The 16718-nt window shown below is 51.5% G+C and overlaps 4 protein-coding genes across 5 annotated transcripts; 1 reads left to right on the top strand and 3 right to left on the bottom strand.

Annotated features, from left to right (window-relative positions):
* Positions 1 to 1061: 1061 nt before the first annotated feature.
* Positions 1062 to 2846, top strand: AAFC00_001991 (uncharacterized protein; the record flags this gene model as incomplete). 2 transcript variants are annotated; one of them, XM_069341255.1, is made up of 4 exons in its annotated part: positions 1062 to 1898; positions 1967 to 2051; positions 2103 to 2687; positions 2794 to 2846. In XM_069341255.1, 4 exons carry the CDS (start codon positions 1062 to 1064, stop codon positions 2844 to 2846), a joined length of 1560 nt encoding a protein of 519 aa, XP_069201327.1. The 2 variants fall into 2 exon arrangements, with proteins under 2 accessions (XP_069201327.1, XP_069201326.1); XM_069341254.1 differs by lacking the exon at positions 2794 to 2846 and having other exon boundaries at positions 2103 to 2719.
* Positions 2847 to 6769: 3923 nt separating this feature from the next.
* AAFC00_001992 (uncharacterized protein) lies at positions 6770 to 10084 on the bottom strand (the record flags this gene model as incomplete). Its single annotated transcript, XM_069341256.1, has 1 exon — positions 6770 to 10084. The coding sequence occupies one exon, from the start codon at positions 10082 to 10084 to the stop codon at positions 6770 to 6772; it is 3315 nt and encodes a 1104-aa protein (XP_069201328.1).
* Positions 10085 to 10611: 527 nt separating this feature from the next.
* On the bottom strand, positions 10612 to 12451 carry AAFC00_001993 (uncharacterized protein; the record flags this gene model as incomplete). The annotated part of the gene is made up of 3 exons (XM_069341257.1): positions 10612 to 11727; positions 11810 to 12174; positions 12406 to 12451. The coding sequence occupies 3 exons, from the start codon at positions 12449 to 12451 to the stop codon at positions 10612 to 10614; spliced, it is 1527 nt and encodes a 508-aa protein (XP_069201329.1).
* Positions 12452 to 13597: 1146 nt separating this feature from the next.
* Positions 13598 to 16463, bottom strand: AAFC00_001994 (uncharacterized protein; the record flags this gene model as incomplete). Its single annotated transcript, XM_069341258.1, has 5 exons — positions 13598 to 13696; positions 13759 to 15446; positions 15510 to 15722; positions 15784 to 16108; positions 16167 to 16463. 5 exons carry the CDS (start codon positions 16461 to 16463, stop codon positions 13598 to 13600), a joined length of 2622 nt encoding a protein of 873 aa, XP_069201330.1.
* Between the last annotated feature and the right edge of the window lie 255 nt (positions 16464 to 16718).

Raw genomic sequence — 16718 nt, forward strand, 5'->3', positions numbered from 1 at the left:
GTATATAAGCCTACAGTGATTGGGCGGTACTCTTGAGCGCGACCAGGGGTCTGATGTTGGACAACAACACTGCGAAAGTCAAGAAACGGCCAAGGAGCCCAGTACCATACTGCGACAAAGGGTACATACCGTACAGTGCCGAAGACAGCGGCGGTGCCGTTATTATTCGGTCAAAACTACAACAGGCCAGCCATAAGGTATGTCTGGCAGCGTTCTCACCGGGTCACACTCGAAGCCCTCTGTATGGAAGGACTTGTACACATGATGCTGTCGCATACACGAACGAACAATAATTTCTGCGGGTGAGGCGAAGCACCTACAAGATGCCCAACAACAGTAGCCATACGCGAAACGCAAAGCTATTGCTGCCATATTTCAACAAATCTCACAATTGGGCATCAATGAGGTTGGTGTTCAGTGTTGCAAGACTCGTGTTCTAGCAATGGTCGCTGCTGTCATTGCTACAATTGGGCGCGAGAACGGTTGCCTCGAAGCCCTGTGCTGTGCTTGTAGGGGGTTGATGACGTCGTGGAAAGCGGTTCGTGCGTTGCAAGTACTTGTACGTGTACTTGTACTTGTAGTGTGAATGTCGGGAAGCTGCGTGGTACTCGGGAATGGGATCTTGGTTTTCGTGTAAGACTTGTAAGTTAGGTACCTTATGGTCAGTGATCAACTCCCCCACACATGGAATCACCTTGATTGACCTTGATTGACCTTGATTGATCGTCGTGATCTGGGAAGTTATATTTCTTCTCCTTCCTTCTTCTGTCAATACTGAACTCGGCCTGATCGTGGTCGGGCAAGGCTCAGCCAGGGTCACATCAGACTCAAGTCTCGACCTTTGGATCGATTTCAGAGTGAAACAAGGCAACACGGGAGCCAACGACGCGTACCACCTTATCCTTATCCCAGCCACCCCGCAGCTGTTTCCCTTTTGGTTTCCCTTTCTGTGTTTCGTGACTGCCTCGACAAGCGACAGACATCCTGGCAATTTCGCCAGCTGCTAATTCTCTCCATCACCTGCATCGTCTACATCGTCTACATCGTCCAACAACAGACAAATGTCGCGCTTCGGCGGCCGTCACTCTTCTAGTGACTTGGCCTACGGCGATGAGCCCAACCGCTGGGATCGTGACCGTTTCGAGCGTTTCCGCAGCCGAGGCCCTCCAGGTGCTCCAGAAGAACAACGTGAGACAATCCGGATCCAAGAGAGAGATGCTCCAAGAAGAACCGATATCCGAATCGAAGAACGCGACACCCGTCGAGGTCCCAAGAGTGTGTACGACGAGCGTGACTTTGATTTCATGCAAGAGGAGCGCTATGGTCCGCCTGCCAGGATTCCCCGTCACCGCGTTTCGGACAGAGATTTGTTTGCAGAGATCGACCGCCGCGAACTGGACGACCAGAGGTACAAGAGGAAAAGCGCCATCGAAAGAGAGGTTGAAATCGATCGCATCGAGCGTCCGAGGCCCGGCCTGATCAGGCGCCAGAGCTCGCTCGACACATTCGACCGTCGTCCGCTGAGACGTGAACGTGAGCGTGAACGGGAGGAATACAGGTTGCCTCCAAATGTCCCGATTCCCTTGCCCAGACGTCGCTCTCCGTCACGTCGTCGCCACCACGATGACTTTGAGGACATCCACTACCGCGAATATTCACCCTACCGCGACGTCGAGATCACGCGTGAGAGAAGCCACGTGCGCAAGCGAGACGGGGCCAAGAGCGACTTGAGAAGTGTCAGCGCTCGAAGCGACAGCACCGAGAGCTTTGAGGAAATCAGTCGCGCATCGTCGCCCAGTCCAGAGCGTAAGGTGGGTAAAAAAGGAAAAACCAGGATGCCCAAGCGATTGGTCAAGAGGGAAGCCATTATCCAACTCGGATATCCCTTCGAAGAGGAGGTGAGGGTTTTTGTTTCATCTACTCGCCGCTCATCTCGACCTTTGGTGAAAGCTGACACGTGACGCAGGAGGACTTTATCATTGTCCGCCGTGCTCTGGAAAAGGAACAGATTGACGAAGTGATCCGCATCAGCGAGAACTACAAAGCGCCGAGTATGCCGTTTATCTGCCTTCTCCGTCTGTGCATTTGTTGACGAAGAGCAGAAACCAAGACTTATCGCTTCGAGGAGACGCTTGAAGTGCCTGCCCCCCCTCCTCCACCAGCTCCTCCCGCAGCAGACGACCATTACGAAGCCCTTCGCACCGAGTGGATCAACCCGCCATCTGTCCGCGCTCCTTCTCCCGCCCGCTCCACTCGTACACGTCGTAGCTCGCCTGCTCGTACCGTCCACCTCCCATCCCCTCCGCCTCCGCAACCGATATACATCCACCAGCCTGCACCGCCGCCGGTCAGGGAAACCATCTATGTACAATCGCCTCCTGCTCCTGCGCCGCCGCCGCCGCCGCCACAGCCCACTCACCACCCCATGACCATCGTTCTACCCGAACGCCATCGTCACAGCGACCGCGACATCAAGGCCGAGATTCGTGCCCTCGAAGCCGAGCAGCGCGCTCTTCGTTATGAGCGCCAGGTCGACGACAGAAACATGATTGTCCGTCGACCTGACGAGGCCTACGAGGTCGTCGAGTATCGCGAACACAGGCCCGAGCGCGAACAAGTCATTGAATATGTCGACAGACCACGCAGCCCGAAGAGAGATGTCATCAGGGTTGAAAAGGACAGGAAAGGTAGGATGGCTCTCGTGAGGACTTCTCACTAGACGAAATGGTGGGGGGCCTTCCTTTTGTAAACGAATTGCAACCCAGGCTGACTTTTTGTGTCTTGTCTTTGTAGGAAAAAAGCCGAACCCCAAGCTGATTGCGGCTATGATGGCCACTCTTACCTGATCTCTCTTCAGTTCCTCTATCCTTTTCACCTCAAAAGGTGGGACTTTTATCGGCGTTTGACCCAAGATTGGAGTGTATTTTCTTGTCATGTTGGATTATGTCTGATTTGGGTGAACCTTATGATTGTCCTTTGTTTTTTCATCTGCTGTCATACCCTTTCTGTCACTTGTCTCTTGCTATATCGGAAGTTGTCTCCTTTTTGTTTCCTTTTTCTATCATTTCTCTATCAGCAAAGCATCTATCTGTGCAGTAACGAACCTCACGAACCCAAGAAATATACAATCTACGGCGTTTTCTTTTGGCTTGATGAAATACTGCGCTCGATTTCTCAGAGTATTCAGTTGACCATGGGACATTGCAACATCTCGCTCTTTACTCACAAATCAATCGCAACGGTCAAGTAATTGAAACACAGTAAACACCCTCTTGGAATCAGTACATTCACGCAGCTAGGCTCTCTATCCCATCGACCTCTGTTGAGTACATGAGGAGATGAGGGAATGAGGTAAGCGTAAACTTCAGCATTACTACCATAAGAAGAAGCGAATGGAAAGGAAGTGTCCAACAATCAGTACAGCTGCTTCTTGACAAGACAGCAAGGAAGGAAGGTCTATCTGGACAATCACGGCTGACGAGCATACACGATGAGTTCCAGAACGACTTCATCTCCTAGATTGTGATACGTGTACACAACTGACAAGTGCGTTGATAGTACTTCACTACGTTTCTACTGTGGATAAAAGAATGCAAGGAAGCAATGAGAGCACGAAAGAGAAGATTACGCATCAAGGTAAGGGAACGAAGACAGCGGAAGCGAAGGGGTGGCTGTCATCGATAGTGGTCATGTATATACCACTAGTAGGAAGGTACTCATTCATACAGCATCGGGAGTAAGCAAGTAGGCAAGTAAGCAAGTAAGCAAGTCATATTCCCTCTCTTCTTCCAGTGGATCAGACTATACATCAAACTACAAGAGCAATGAAAGTGTAGGCTACCAACTAGTGAACCATTCACTTGGGTAAGGTAAGACCCCATTTACTCCCCCCCTCCCTAAAATCAACCCATATAACCCCCCTCAAACCGCCCTATATTCAAGGCGCCACTACCCACCGGCTCAGTTGGTGGAGTGGCATCCGACGCCTCAAAAAATCAGTCTTGCGTACAAAAAGCATGAGAGGTCCCTGGTTCGAGCCACCGCCGCGTGATAGCTCTCCGACAAACCAGTGTCAGAATTTCGCAACAATTCCTCATGCCACCATTTCTCTGCAGTGTGAAGACGGCGTACCGGGCCCCACCCCCTCCCTCGGGCTGCGCGCACTTGTACACGAGAGAAATGGTGCTGTACGCGACTGGTTTCTTCCCCTCCTCCGGGTGGGGGGAAGTTTTGCTTCGGCTTGGGGGAGTCTTGTTTTTTTGTGTATTTCTACATACATACATACGTACAAATATATATATACGTCCAAAAGGTGGGAGGAACGAGATAGAGGTGAGATGAGGTGAGATAGGATCAGCAAGAAGTGTGGGGTGGAGGATCAGGAGGATCACTACAGCATGCTGTACCGCACTTCGCTATACTTCTGTACCTTTGTACCACCGCTCCGTCATGGTATGCCTTGCATACCTTGGGTAAATGGTATCGTTGCCGTAGAAGATCAGGTAGGCAAAGGTAGAGTATATAAAGGGCCTGAAACCTCGTCAAAGGTCTGTGTGGATTTCAGTCTCTCTACTCGGGATCTTGAACAGATCTTGAGGGGCGATCTACAGGACACAGGATCTCGACTCACATAGATCAAGCTGTATTATGGTTTCTCTTGGTATACTTGGGTAGTAGATTGATCGGTCTATTGGTTATCAAGGAGTAAAGATAGAGCAGTAACAATACGCTCAAGGGGGGCTGGTAAGGCAAGGAAGAACATAACGATTGAGAACACTACAATAGTGAGTATGAACGGAATTAATAGCAGGTCTACGATGAGACGTAGCGTCACTCAGCAAGACATTGAGGCCATATCAGCCCTGTTAAGCAACAACGAAAAGAACCAGCCTCATCCCTCCGCGCCCAGATCCGCGACCCCTCCCACCCGGACTTTCCCCTCTCGATCAAACGCTGGTCGCGCGCCGCCGAGCTCCCCGCCGGCCTAGCAATCGTGCCCAAATCCGCATCCGACATCTCCAAAGCCCTAGCCTATGCCTCGCACGCGAACCTCGACGTAGCAGTCAAAGGCGGAGGCCACTCAACCGCGGGCGCGAGCAGTACCTCGGGCGGCCTACTGCTTGACCTCAGCGGGATGCGAAGCGTCAGAGTGGATGTTGAGAAGCGGCTGATCTACGCGCAGGGAGGATGTCTGTGGTCGGACGTCGACGACGAGGCGTGGGAGTATGGATTCGCTACGGTCGGCGGCACGGCTGCTGATACGGGCGTTGGAGGCCTGACGCTCGGAGGAGGCTACGGCGCTCTGTCCTCGAGGCATGGTCTCGTCATCGATTGTCTTGTTGGATGCACCGTCGTGCTGGCTTCTGGGGGGCGTAGTCACGGCATCAGAGACGCAGAACCAGAATCTGTTCTGGGCGCTCAGAGGCGCGGGACAGAACTTCGGGGTCGCGGTCGAGTTTGCGTTCAAGGTCTTTCCACAAAAGGACGTCTGGGGCGGGATGATGTTGTACCTGCCCACGGACGACGTGCTCGAGAAGTTGGTCGAGGCGTTCAACGAGCTGTACACCGTGGAGACAGACGACAAGGGCCACAAGTCCACAAGAAGTGGTGGCAGAATGCTGTCCATGCTAGGCTTCACTAGACCCCCTACCGCAGGGGACCAGCTCATGGTCCTGACCTTACATATCTTCGACGGGCCGGAAAAAGACGCGAAGCCTCACCTCCAGGAATTCATCAACGCCGGTCCAGTCGTGAACACGATGAGCTCGATGCCATATAACCAAGTCGGCAGAATGTTAGCGCCGCCGATGGGCATGCGATGCTCGATGAAAGGCGCGGCCTTCGTCCTACCCGTCCGCACGGAATTCGTCAAAGACATCAGAGACAACTTCGAGACGTTCACTGCCCAGCAGCAAGATGCGAGCGGAAGCATGTTGATGTGGGAACTGTTCGACTCCGTCAAAACGACTGAGCTAGACAACGGATGTTTCGCCAACCGAGGCCATTATCTCAATGCTCTGGTCGCGCCGCTGTGGGGAGACGCAGCAAACGACCAGGTCTGCAGGCAGTGGGCGAGAGCCATGAGCGGCATGTTCAAAGCAGAGGCAGAGCGACAGGGTCAACAAGCGGCAAAGGGCGTCGACAGCGGCGTCGGGATACGAGGGGACAAGGGCGCCATTTTGCTGTATGGAAACTACGACGTAAGTCCTCTCACTGTCCCCCTTCTTATCTCGATTCCATCCAAGTCCGAGTCAATACTCAACTAAGCGACGGCAATACGACGAGAAATCAAGAGACATCTTCGGCGCCAACTACGAGCGCCTGCAGTCTCTCAAAGCAAGATATGATCCCGAGAATGTCTTTGATAAGCTCTTTCCTATCACTCCTGCCTAGGCGTAGCGTAGCCTAGTCTCCTTTGGTTGCGCGAAGCAGATACGAGGGCGCGCATTGACGAGGGAATGTCCTACGCGGACGGCGCCACTGCGTATGAGCCAGCTTAGTCAAAAGATACCGCAGGCGAAGGGGTAGAGAAGATGACGAAGTTGCAAAGAGTTTTGCTAGAAGTGATATATAGTAGTGTTACATGATTTCCTTTTTTTCTTTGCCATTCCCTTGCTTTTCTTTGTCCTTTAGTAGACAAGCAAGCAAGCCAGACATCGAGTCAATGTGTTCCTTGAGATGGAGGCTTCCAATTGTCCGCCCCTGTGATTTTTCATTCTTCCATATCCGTTCCCATGCATTGCTTTTCGATAGGCAGAATTCATGGTTCTCAAATCTCATATGGCTCTGCGAGAACCAGAATTCCATCCGCAGACGCCGTGGGCCCACCCTCTCCATCCCCACTCAGTCCGTTATTGCCACTGCCGCTGCCGCCCCAGCCCGTTGATGTTGTCGTCGCTTGTCCTGTGGCTGTCGAGCCAGCGACGCCAGAGGAAGACGAAGAAGATGTGGCGCCAAAGACCTTGATCGGTATAGCTACTTCAAAAGTCTCAGCCAGAAGTTTCTCTTTGGCGATAAGGACGACGCCTCGGTCATCTCGTTGGACTTCTTCCAGGAGGTCGTCTTGTTGTTGGATTGCTTCTTCGCTTTCGTCCTGGTCAGGGTCGTCCGAGTCCGCTGAGTCGATGTCTTCTCTTTCGTTGTCTTCGTTGTCCCGAGGAGCATGGGTCCTTGAAGCACCGTTGAGACCTCGCGATGGATTTGTGTCTCGATCATGGCAGTCTACTTGTCTCTCATGTAGACTTCGCTCGCGCACGTGCGTTTGACCAGACTTTTCTTCCTGACCATTACGCGTACTCTGTCGTCGAGGGGGACGGGGACGCTTGGCGATGACTGCGCCCGTCTTTTCATCATACTCTTCTGCTTCATCGTCGTTGCGGTTATTCTCGTCGATGTCTGCTGCGTTTCGTCCCTCTGAGATACCCAGTCCCACTCCTTCTTCTCGTTTCTTTCGTCGTTTACTCTCTTTCGGCGCGCGTTGTCGATACATCTGCTCGTTATCTACAACAACGCCCGCGCGACCGGTGACAAATTCGACTCTGATCCTCCACTTCAACCCCACCCCAGTAGTCTCGAATCCCGGTGTAGCACTCATGGGAATCTCGAGCCTGAACCCGGTCTGTCTGGCAAAAAGTACATTCTCGACGACCTGCGCATGACATTTACGTGTTGCTCTTGAAATTGAAGATGCCGAGCGGAGAGCCAGAGAAGGTTCGACGTGCTCAAGACTCTCGAGAGATATCGAGAGGGCATACGTTGGTATCGTCGATACTCTGGACTTCGTTCTTGACGAATGTGGCGTGTCTGGAACTGGGGGTCGGAAATCAATCACACCTACTATCGTCTCGCCAAGTCTATATGCAGGACGGACGACACTGAAAACGGCGACGAACTGACCGGACCGTGCTATGGTGAAGCGATTTGTTGATTGCGACTGTGAAGGTTCCGACGAAGGACCCAGAGACGTAGATAGATTTGAGCGCATAATTGCCAAGTCAATCGCTGCTTTTACCGTTGACGGAGGCGTATCGTCTACCGATGACCTTCGGCGTGGCATTTGTTCTGTCGTTGGTGATAGCAGAGGCTCCGTAGTCGGACCTGATTTCTGAGCCAACAACAATTCAGCATAGTGCACTAAATCGTCTAGAGCAGCGTTGGAAGGCTGCTTCGACGGTGTGTTGGCAGAAGAAGAGGATGCTGACTCGAAATAGCTGGGAGGCAAAATCAGCGACTGCTGCTCAGGTGTAGGGATGCTGGCCGTGCGAGAGCGGTCATGTAACAGAATATACGGCGACATGAGGTCATGGCCCAGACTCTCTCCTCGGTTGTTGACGCTGCCCAGCACGCGGAAAGGCACCTCAATATGCTTGACATTCTGATGACCGCCGAGAGTTCCAGAGCGCTGCACACCAATTTTGATGTGATATTGCACCTTGATCGCCCTGCCCTTGTGGGTAGGAGGTAGTCCTCGCGGAAGCTGAAAACGGTAGGTATAACTCCTGCTCTGGCCTGGCGCAAGGCGTAAATCGACGAAAAGAATCGACTGTGGTGTGCTGAGAAGAGGAATAGTCTTTGTGCTGGCAACGTTGCGCATCTCCTTGATACTGCTCATCTCTCCACCACCGAGAAGTCCACCCAGGGATTCGCCAACATTGCCCCAGCCGAAAGAGGTGAATGAGCCAAAGAAGCCGCTTTCTCGTTTCGAGCGTGACTCGATGCCGACAACACCTCCCCCGCCCTGACCTCCAAGGACACCTTTACGCTTTACCTCGTCAAAAGGTGTCTGATTGACGAGCGAAGCATCAAGGACAAAAGAACCCATGGTCTGAGCATAGCCCATCATGAGGACTTCGGGCTCAGCGTCGGGACTGCCATTCGATCGACTACGCGAGGACTTACGACTGTTGGTGGCGGCCTTGGGCAGCAGACGAGCGCTCATCTGCGCGGGAGTCTCCGAGCTGTTTGTGTCCGAGGAATTGTTGTCCAGAGAATAAAACTCGCTACTCGTGCGAGAGCCTCCGTTCGCACTGGCTTCAGACAAGACGCGCGCGACAGGGTTAAGACTGTTCGCTGTAGTCAGTCGCTCATGCGACGTCATCCGACTGGGCTTGGGAACATTCATTGGATCTCTCGGAGGGAACTCAAAGTCAGGGGTGGTGATATGACTGACGTTCGACGGTGAAGTTCGTGGGGGAAATGCAAAGTCAGTGGCAAACGGAGGCGGCGGAGAAGAGGGCGGCAAGACAATCGCAGGAGTGTTGGGGGCTGTGCTGACACCAGGTTTTCGACGATTAGGACGGATAGCTAGATAGTCATTCTCGCGAGGTGGAAAGGAGTATGAAGCAGGCAGCGGCGGCGTACCTGCCTCAGACTCAATCAGAGGCGATGGGGGGTTCCTGGGTGAGGGGAATCCAATCATGGGACTAGGCGCGGTGGAAGCTCGACCAAGAAGCTGCACACTGGCGGATCGCGCGTGTGTTCCATTGGGTCGGCGTCCAGTAATTGGGGGTGTTTTTTGAGGTAAACCTGGCGAGCGCATATCACTCCCACTGCCCATTGACATAATGGATAGCGACCTGCTGTGTTTCGGTCTGGGTCTAGACCCCGATGCGCCTGGCGCACCTGCCGCTGAGGATGACGAGTTGGGTGCTGCTGTTGCCAGAACAGTGCTGTGTGGTGTACTCTGAGCCGAGGCATTGCGAGCGTGAGTGACGGGACTCGGGACGATACTTAGGGAAAGCGCCTGTCGATGTCCTCTCGAGTAGGAAGGAGCTCTGGAATCGGTGCCGGCGAGCGATGGGGTGGTGGAAAATTGGCCTCTACTGACTCTGCTGACTCCACTGATTCCACTGGATTGTGTCACTGTCCGTTGTCGCTGCTCGATCCGAGGCCTCAGGCTGCCATTTGCTCTTGCATTATTGTTGTTTGCCTTGGATTCGTTCTTGTCCTTGTTGTCCTCGTCGTCGTCCGCGTCGCGCACTCTCGCCGTGTTCTTGAATGTGATGACGCATTCTATCTCCTCGCCGGAAAAGATTGTCGCTTCTTTCCATTGCACAAATGCGCGGATAGGTGAAGGTGAAGCCATGGCTGTTGTCTTCTCTGGCGGTTGCCGCAAAGCAAGGAGATGACGGCGACAGGAGGGCTCCTGGATACCTTGTCACTCGAGCATTCAATATCCTATCTTCGCGTCACATCTTCTGTCCTCTCTGTTCTTGCGTTTGCTAAAGCTGACATTGTTTTTGCATTTGTTGTCAGTGTGTACATGTATATTAAATGAGTACACCAACTAAGAGGTCATGCACGCCCGTATTGCCAATGCTCACTCGGGGGTGCCGCGCGCTTCTCCGCTTACAATCAATTAATCATTAATTCCCCCCCCCTTCGACACCATTGACTTGGGGGAAACACATAACTCCGAGCATAACTCCGGCTTGATTGAATTAGTGAGGATGGAAATAGAGGTATATGATCGCATTGATCAAGGATAGTATAGATTGTTGTATATACACGATGGCAGTGTCATGCTTGGAGGCAAAGATCTATCGATGCTATCGTCTATAACAGATGGAAAGGCAGAAAATGCCCAGAGTGAAATCCGGAATCTATCCCACATCAAAACCTCGACAGCAACCATCCCGTCGCCGAGACACCCAGCCTCACCATCCCCAAACCAAGCCTGAATCCGCCCCAGGCGACCACACCTGCAACTCCAGAAGCAATCACCAGCGTCTTTAGATTCCTCCATTCCACGCCCTGATACTTTAATTGTGCCTCGCCCGCCCCTCCCATTTCCGTGATCGTCTCGTACTCGGGCACGTACTTGAAGTTGAAACTGGTCATTTCGCCCTTGAGTCCGTATTTGCTCTCGACGACGATGGCCCAGAAGATGCGACGCAGCGTGTCGATCTTCCTGCGGTCCCAGGATGGTATTGCGCGGTAGAGATAGCACCAGAAACAGAAGAACACGCACTGTCCCGCCATCAGTAGAGAGTAGTATAGACTCGGTCGGGGCAGACCCAGAGCGTCACAGAGTTTGTTGCCGTTGAGCCATCTCGCGCCTGCAATCAAGAAATCTGCGGATGCGTATCCTGGAGGTTGGTCTTGCAGACACTTGATGATGTTGTTCGCAAGCACTTGTGACGTGGGTGACGGGTGGATTTCGTAAAGTAGCAAAGACTCAAAGATACGCTTTGCTTGTGCCGTGTTCTCGAAGAAGCCTTCGTGAGGGCATCCGATGAGGTAGGCCACATAGCGCCAAAGAGCAATGTAATCTACTGCTTCTTGTTCGCGCAGGTACAGGCCCTGGCGTGGAAGACTGAGCCAGATAATCGAGGCGGAGAAGGTATCGATCGTTGCTATTGAATCAAGGTCGTTGATGGGGATTCCCCATTCTTTGACATCGTAATAACCAGGCCGGCTGGCTTCGAGCTTCATGATGCGATTTCTCACCGCAGCGTGAAGTAGCCGTACTCGAATTGTCGACGCGAATCCATCGCCACCAGGCTGAATCGACTCGAGACTTTTAGTGCATTGAAGCACATGCTGTGTGGTCTCGAACAATCGTCCTCGGGCTACCTTGGTCGAGAACCCACCGGTCCGTGCTAATGTCTCGACAACACGTGCGGCGCCCATTCCGCCAAGTAGCGATTGGTACGCAAGACCAGTTAAGTTGGCTCCTCCATAGCGATAGAACACATCCTGACCACGTGAAATTTGGTCCCAATCGACCTGGTTAGAGGTCAGCATACACAGACTCGGATAGTGAACACGAAAATCATGTCAAGAGACTAGACAAAAACTTTACACATACCCACTCAGGCACCGTATTAAGCTCCTTCCATAACTTGCTCAAAACTTCATCCTCACCAGCATGCCGCTTCAAAAGCTCATACAAGTCCCTCGCGGGCGGTTTCTGTTTGTTCTCCTGCTTCTCAGCAGACTCATGCACATTCGCATTAGTCACAGGCACTTCCTTCTCTCCCGGCCCGTTTCCAGATACTGTTGGCAGGTCACGAGTGCTATTCCTTGGGATCTCTCCTACAGATGCGGGCGGGGCGATCTCATTCAGTCGGTTCAGTGCTGCTTCTCCTAGTTCGTCGTAGGTGTATTTTAGGGGATCGTATTGTTTCGGAGTCAAATGTTGTGGTGTCAATTCGAACTCGTAACCCCATGCATCTGGATGTTTGCATATCAGTCGATCTGTAATATCGGCAGCGCTGCAAACGCTCTTTGGTACGATATGCGGTATAGCCCTCGAATCATATGTTTATAGCCTTCTCTGATATGCAAATCTGTCGCCACCCGGTTCCATGAGAAGATGCAAGCATGTAGAAGTGACCACAGATAAACATGACAAAATGATGATTTCAACCACGAGAATAAATTCAGAAATCGTCAAGAACTCACTTCTAGTATTTTCTGTTTTCGTCCTGAAAGGATTTGGCCACGCCATGATGAAACACGCCACTCAAGATGAATCCTCCACAAGCTTTGGGGCAAATAGAGACTCGACGCGGTGAGCAAGGTCCGAGTATACCAAAAACGAATTACTTATGATCTGATCCCAGTTCAGTAAGCTATGTAATGAATATATAAGATAAGGTACAAACACAATCGACGCAGAGAATGAAGTATATACACAAGAAAAGTATAGTTAGATGGAGTCGTCTCCAGTGTTCAGGGCATGGTACAAGCGACTTATTACAGTAACAAGAGATGGGCGAAAGTCTATCTCTAAAATGGATATTAGGGTTAACGGTGTTTGTAGATGGTGAGGTCATGATACTTTTGCACAAGGAATAAAGCACAACCTTGGAATCTAGTAGCACAAACGGTTCAGGGTAAAAACTGGACCCTTGATGCCTAGGAGAAATAGTGTAGAAGTGATATAGCACAAGCCTTGTTGACAAAGGTGCACTCAAGTGATCCACAATATACTAAGTACAGTAGGTCATTTATCTTCTTGTTGCGTCACTGGCGCTTTTCTCTATAGGCGATGCCCTTCTGATTAAATGATCATTCCAGTGGGTTGCAACGCCGCCTTGTAGTCCCTTTCGAGTCCCTTCTTGCGCCCCCCGGCTGGTTGACCACTTCCTGCTCCGCCTGATCGCAGCCTATTTGTGCCCACCCGTCCCACCGAATATACCCCTGGTATCTGTCCGCCACCCATCCCACTTGAGATCGCTGAATCACAAAAGAAATTAGGTAATAAATAATATAATGAGCAGGTGAAACAAATGAGAATGTGAAATAAGAGACTCCGTTCTTGTCAAATCGGACATAGCCTCATCCCGAGTCACATATCTGCGGCCATGTTTTCGATCAGATCAAAAAGAAAAGGAGATACTGAAGAGTAAAAGTCAAAGCAGATGAATGGAAAGGAAAAAGTTGATCGAGATCATCCAAGTCATGAATTGAAATGAAACGAATATAGAAAATTTCTTTCTCTTCTCACTGCTTCCCCAGCCATCATTTACTCGATGAACTAAGGAGTAAAAGTTTGAGGGCAGGTATTATGCTTCATGCAGAGAGTCGCGATGCATGGTTCAAAGACGCCGTCGTACAATCACGCTATGAATAAACATGACGTTCATCCGCTTCAATTCGTAAGCGGGTTGGACCGTTTGAAGAACTCTTTGATTCCTCGTCGATCGCCAGAGTTGGAGGGCTCTAGCTGCACACTGCGTTCGTATAATGCCTGTAGCAAAGATGAGGTCAGCATATGAGATATCAGAAGCAGTCCGTCTTTGATGTACTCACATCGTCGTCCTTGGTCAACGATAGGTTCAGGATAAGCGCTCTGAGCTCGTCTTGCCTGGGCGTCAGGCCCAGATTGTGATAAGGTTGTCCCTGAGCCCGCTGTATGCCGACAATGACCTCTCCCATGACCTCAAACATCTGCCAATTGATCCTGCCGTCTGTTTCACCAACGAAGGTCCTGTTACCTTCCTGCGAGCCCACGAGATCGCGTAGTGGTAATGGAACGAACGGAATGCGCTCGCCGCTGGAGTTTTCCCATGCAAGACGGTATGCGGAATAAGATTTTGTGGGTGACATGAGGATCTCTAACTTCATCCAGTCTTTCTGGATGCCGTGGGGCAGAAGTTCGCGTGTTGCATTGAGCCGATGAATTGGGGCGCTATTGATGCCTGCTAGGAATGCGCCCAACGAGTTGTAATTGTTGAGATCGCGCAAACGTCTTGCGACTTGCATCAGCTTCTCTAGCATCAACACTCGATGCTTTGGTTTTTCTCGAAGTAATATGAAGTTTGCGACCCAATCGCGGAGATGGTTGAAGTGGTCAATCATGCGATTCACGTGTACGAGAGATTTGCATGCAGCTTTTTGCGAGGCGGGTAGCGAAACGTGACGAATTAGATCGCGGGGCCTTATCGAACTGAACATGATCCAATCGATGCGCGTGAGTTCGCGGGCGATGATGTCGTTCGGCATATCGAGCAAAGTCCGCCAGTGCATCTTATTGATCGGCACTTTTGGGACAGGCGACAAAGATATAGATTGTCGGCGCGCTATGTCCACTGTGTGAAGCAAGCCAAAACTGGAGGGGAGAGGTGTGCCGGAGATGGTTTCGCTTGGTGATCTGGCTCTATCGAGGGACAGATTTCCCATAGTATCGCTGAACTGGAAATCGGTATCGTCAAGCATTGAGCTTGACCTCGAGTGAAGTGTTGTGCCATCGTCGAAGCCTTCTTGAAGCTCGCGATTTTTATCGCAACAAGCCCAGTCGGTGTCATCATCATTTGCGACCACGTCGAGGTCGGCACTCATCTCACGTGCTGCGGCAGAGAAAATTCGGGTATTCGAGAGTTTGATAACAAATGTGCCCATTCTGCGACGAGTTCGAGGATGTGCGAAGTCTCCAGGGTAGGTCCCGATCCATTGTTCAATCACAGATAGGTAACGCAATTGCGATATAGTGCGGGACATGAAAGCAACTTCTGCGCTCTCAAGGGCCTCAAAGCGATGCACAATCGCCTCCAAGAGCTGCCCTGGAGCGGCAAATTTCCTATATAGAGCCAGAAAGATGGCCCTGAAACGACTGTCTGCTTTCGTTTTGGGAAGAATAAGTAGCCGGTCAACGAGGGTGTCGAACGTGGTGCCTCTGTCATCAAGAAGCGTCTGAGAAGCTTCCATGCCCGTAATGTCATCTTCAGAGGCCGATGTGAGACCTTCCGAGTAACTAGCAGAATCCTGTGATTCGTCTAAGTTGAGGAAGGAGCGGTGCATGCCACCATCCTTGACCGGCCCATTACTTGTCTCTGCTCCCACAGTGGAGTCGTGGCGAGCATGAGGTAAATCTCTATTTAGCACCGAGTAGTCGGAGCTCGCTCTTGAGTGGTTAGGGTGCGTGCTTGCCCGGGATATTACATTCAGTTGACCAGTGGACGAAAGTGTGCGACGGCGGAGTGCAGCCGGGCTTTTCGATGCTAGATTCCGGTTAGCCATTATTCTTTGAGATGACATTGGTGCGCGTCTTCGATAATGCTTACCTGCATTCATCGAGCATATAGTCTTTATAAGCAGCAATACTCCTTGTTTCTGCAAATCTGTATTTGAAGTGGATATTTGTAGTGTATTCAATTTCCTCAGAACAGCCTTGGCTCTTTTCTCCGTGTCGCTTGGATCGACCTGTCGCTCTGAATGGGTGGTGTCGCATTTGCATGATACGAGCACAGAGGGAAGGAACGACTTGTCTATGGCATCTGCGCACGAAATCGGTAAGTGCCAAGTTAAGGACGATCCATGTGTCGCAAGTTCACTTACTCAGCGTTTCGGGCACATCTTGGAAGCTGGCTTTGTCGCTAATGTCGTAAAGGGTGAGTACGCCATCGACCCGAGGCATGCGACTGTCGCCGACACTATTAGGCCATTTGACCTCTCCATCATCTTCTATATCCACGTCGGCAATGGACAATTCCACCAGGCGGACTAAGCAAGGCCCATTCTCGATTGTCACTTGCTTTGTGACGATCGGCGAGGTTGGCGGCGTCGAAAGGCCAAACGAATGGCGGATGAAGGTTGATTTGCCCACTCCAGGGGCGCCCAATACAACTAGATTGATGTCGGGAAGAGGCTCTGACTCGGTCGGCTAATTGGAGAGTGTTAGCACTAATCTAACCCATGCAGAGTAATTGGGACCAATGAACCTCTACGACTTGACAATAAGTATGTGCAGCAGCAGACAATCTACTGGAGGAAGCTCGGGCTCGTGGTGTAGTGGGAGAAGTGGGTGATAGCGAAGTGGGCGTTTTGGGGCTCTGTGGTCTGCTCCTCCGCGACCCTTCATACACAACAAAATTGCGAGCGCTACTCGATGAACTTGGTCTTTGGAAAGTCGACGTCGGACTGATTTGAGGTGACGATTGTATATGTTTCAACACTGGACGTTGCCCAGAAAGCGCCGGAATAGACTCCCGTCGGATGTCCCGTGTCCTGTTGGGCATGATGTAAGATTCTGTGTGGTCTGCACTCCGGTCACGATGCAGTTTGGTATGTCTGTTGCAGAGATCGCAGCCTTGCCGTCGTCGTGGGCTTATGTAGAGCGATGGACACCTTGGATAATCAAGAGGGGCTGGCCGCGTATGGCCATGGCAGAAAGTCCACAATCAGGGGATGGATTAGGTTAGACAGCATCAACACCAAGTAGCATTCATTTGGTCGCGCACTTTGACATTACGGCCGAATATTTCAAAGTGTAG

Source organism: Neodothiora populina (assembly GCF_041146345.1).
Source record: "Neodothiora populina strain CPC 39397 chromosome Unknown canker_contig_14, whole genome shotgun sequence".
Lineage (NCBI taxonomy): Eukaryota > Fungi > Ascomycota > Dothideomycetes > Dothideales > Dothioraceae > Neodothiora > Neodothiora populina.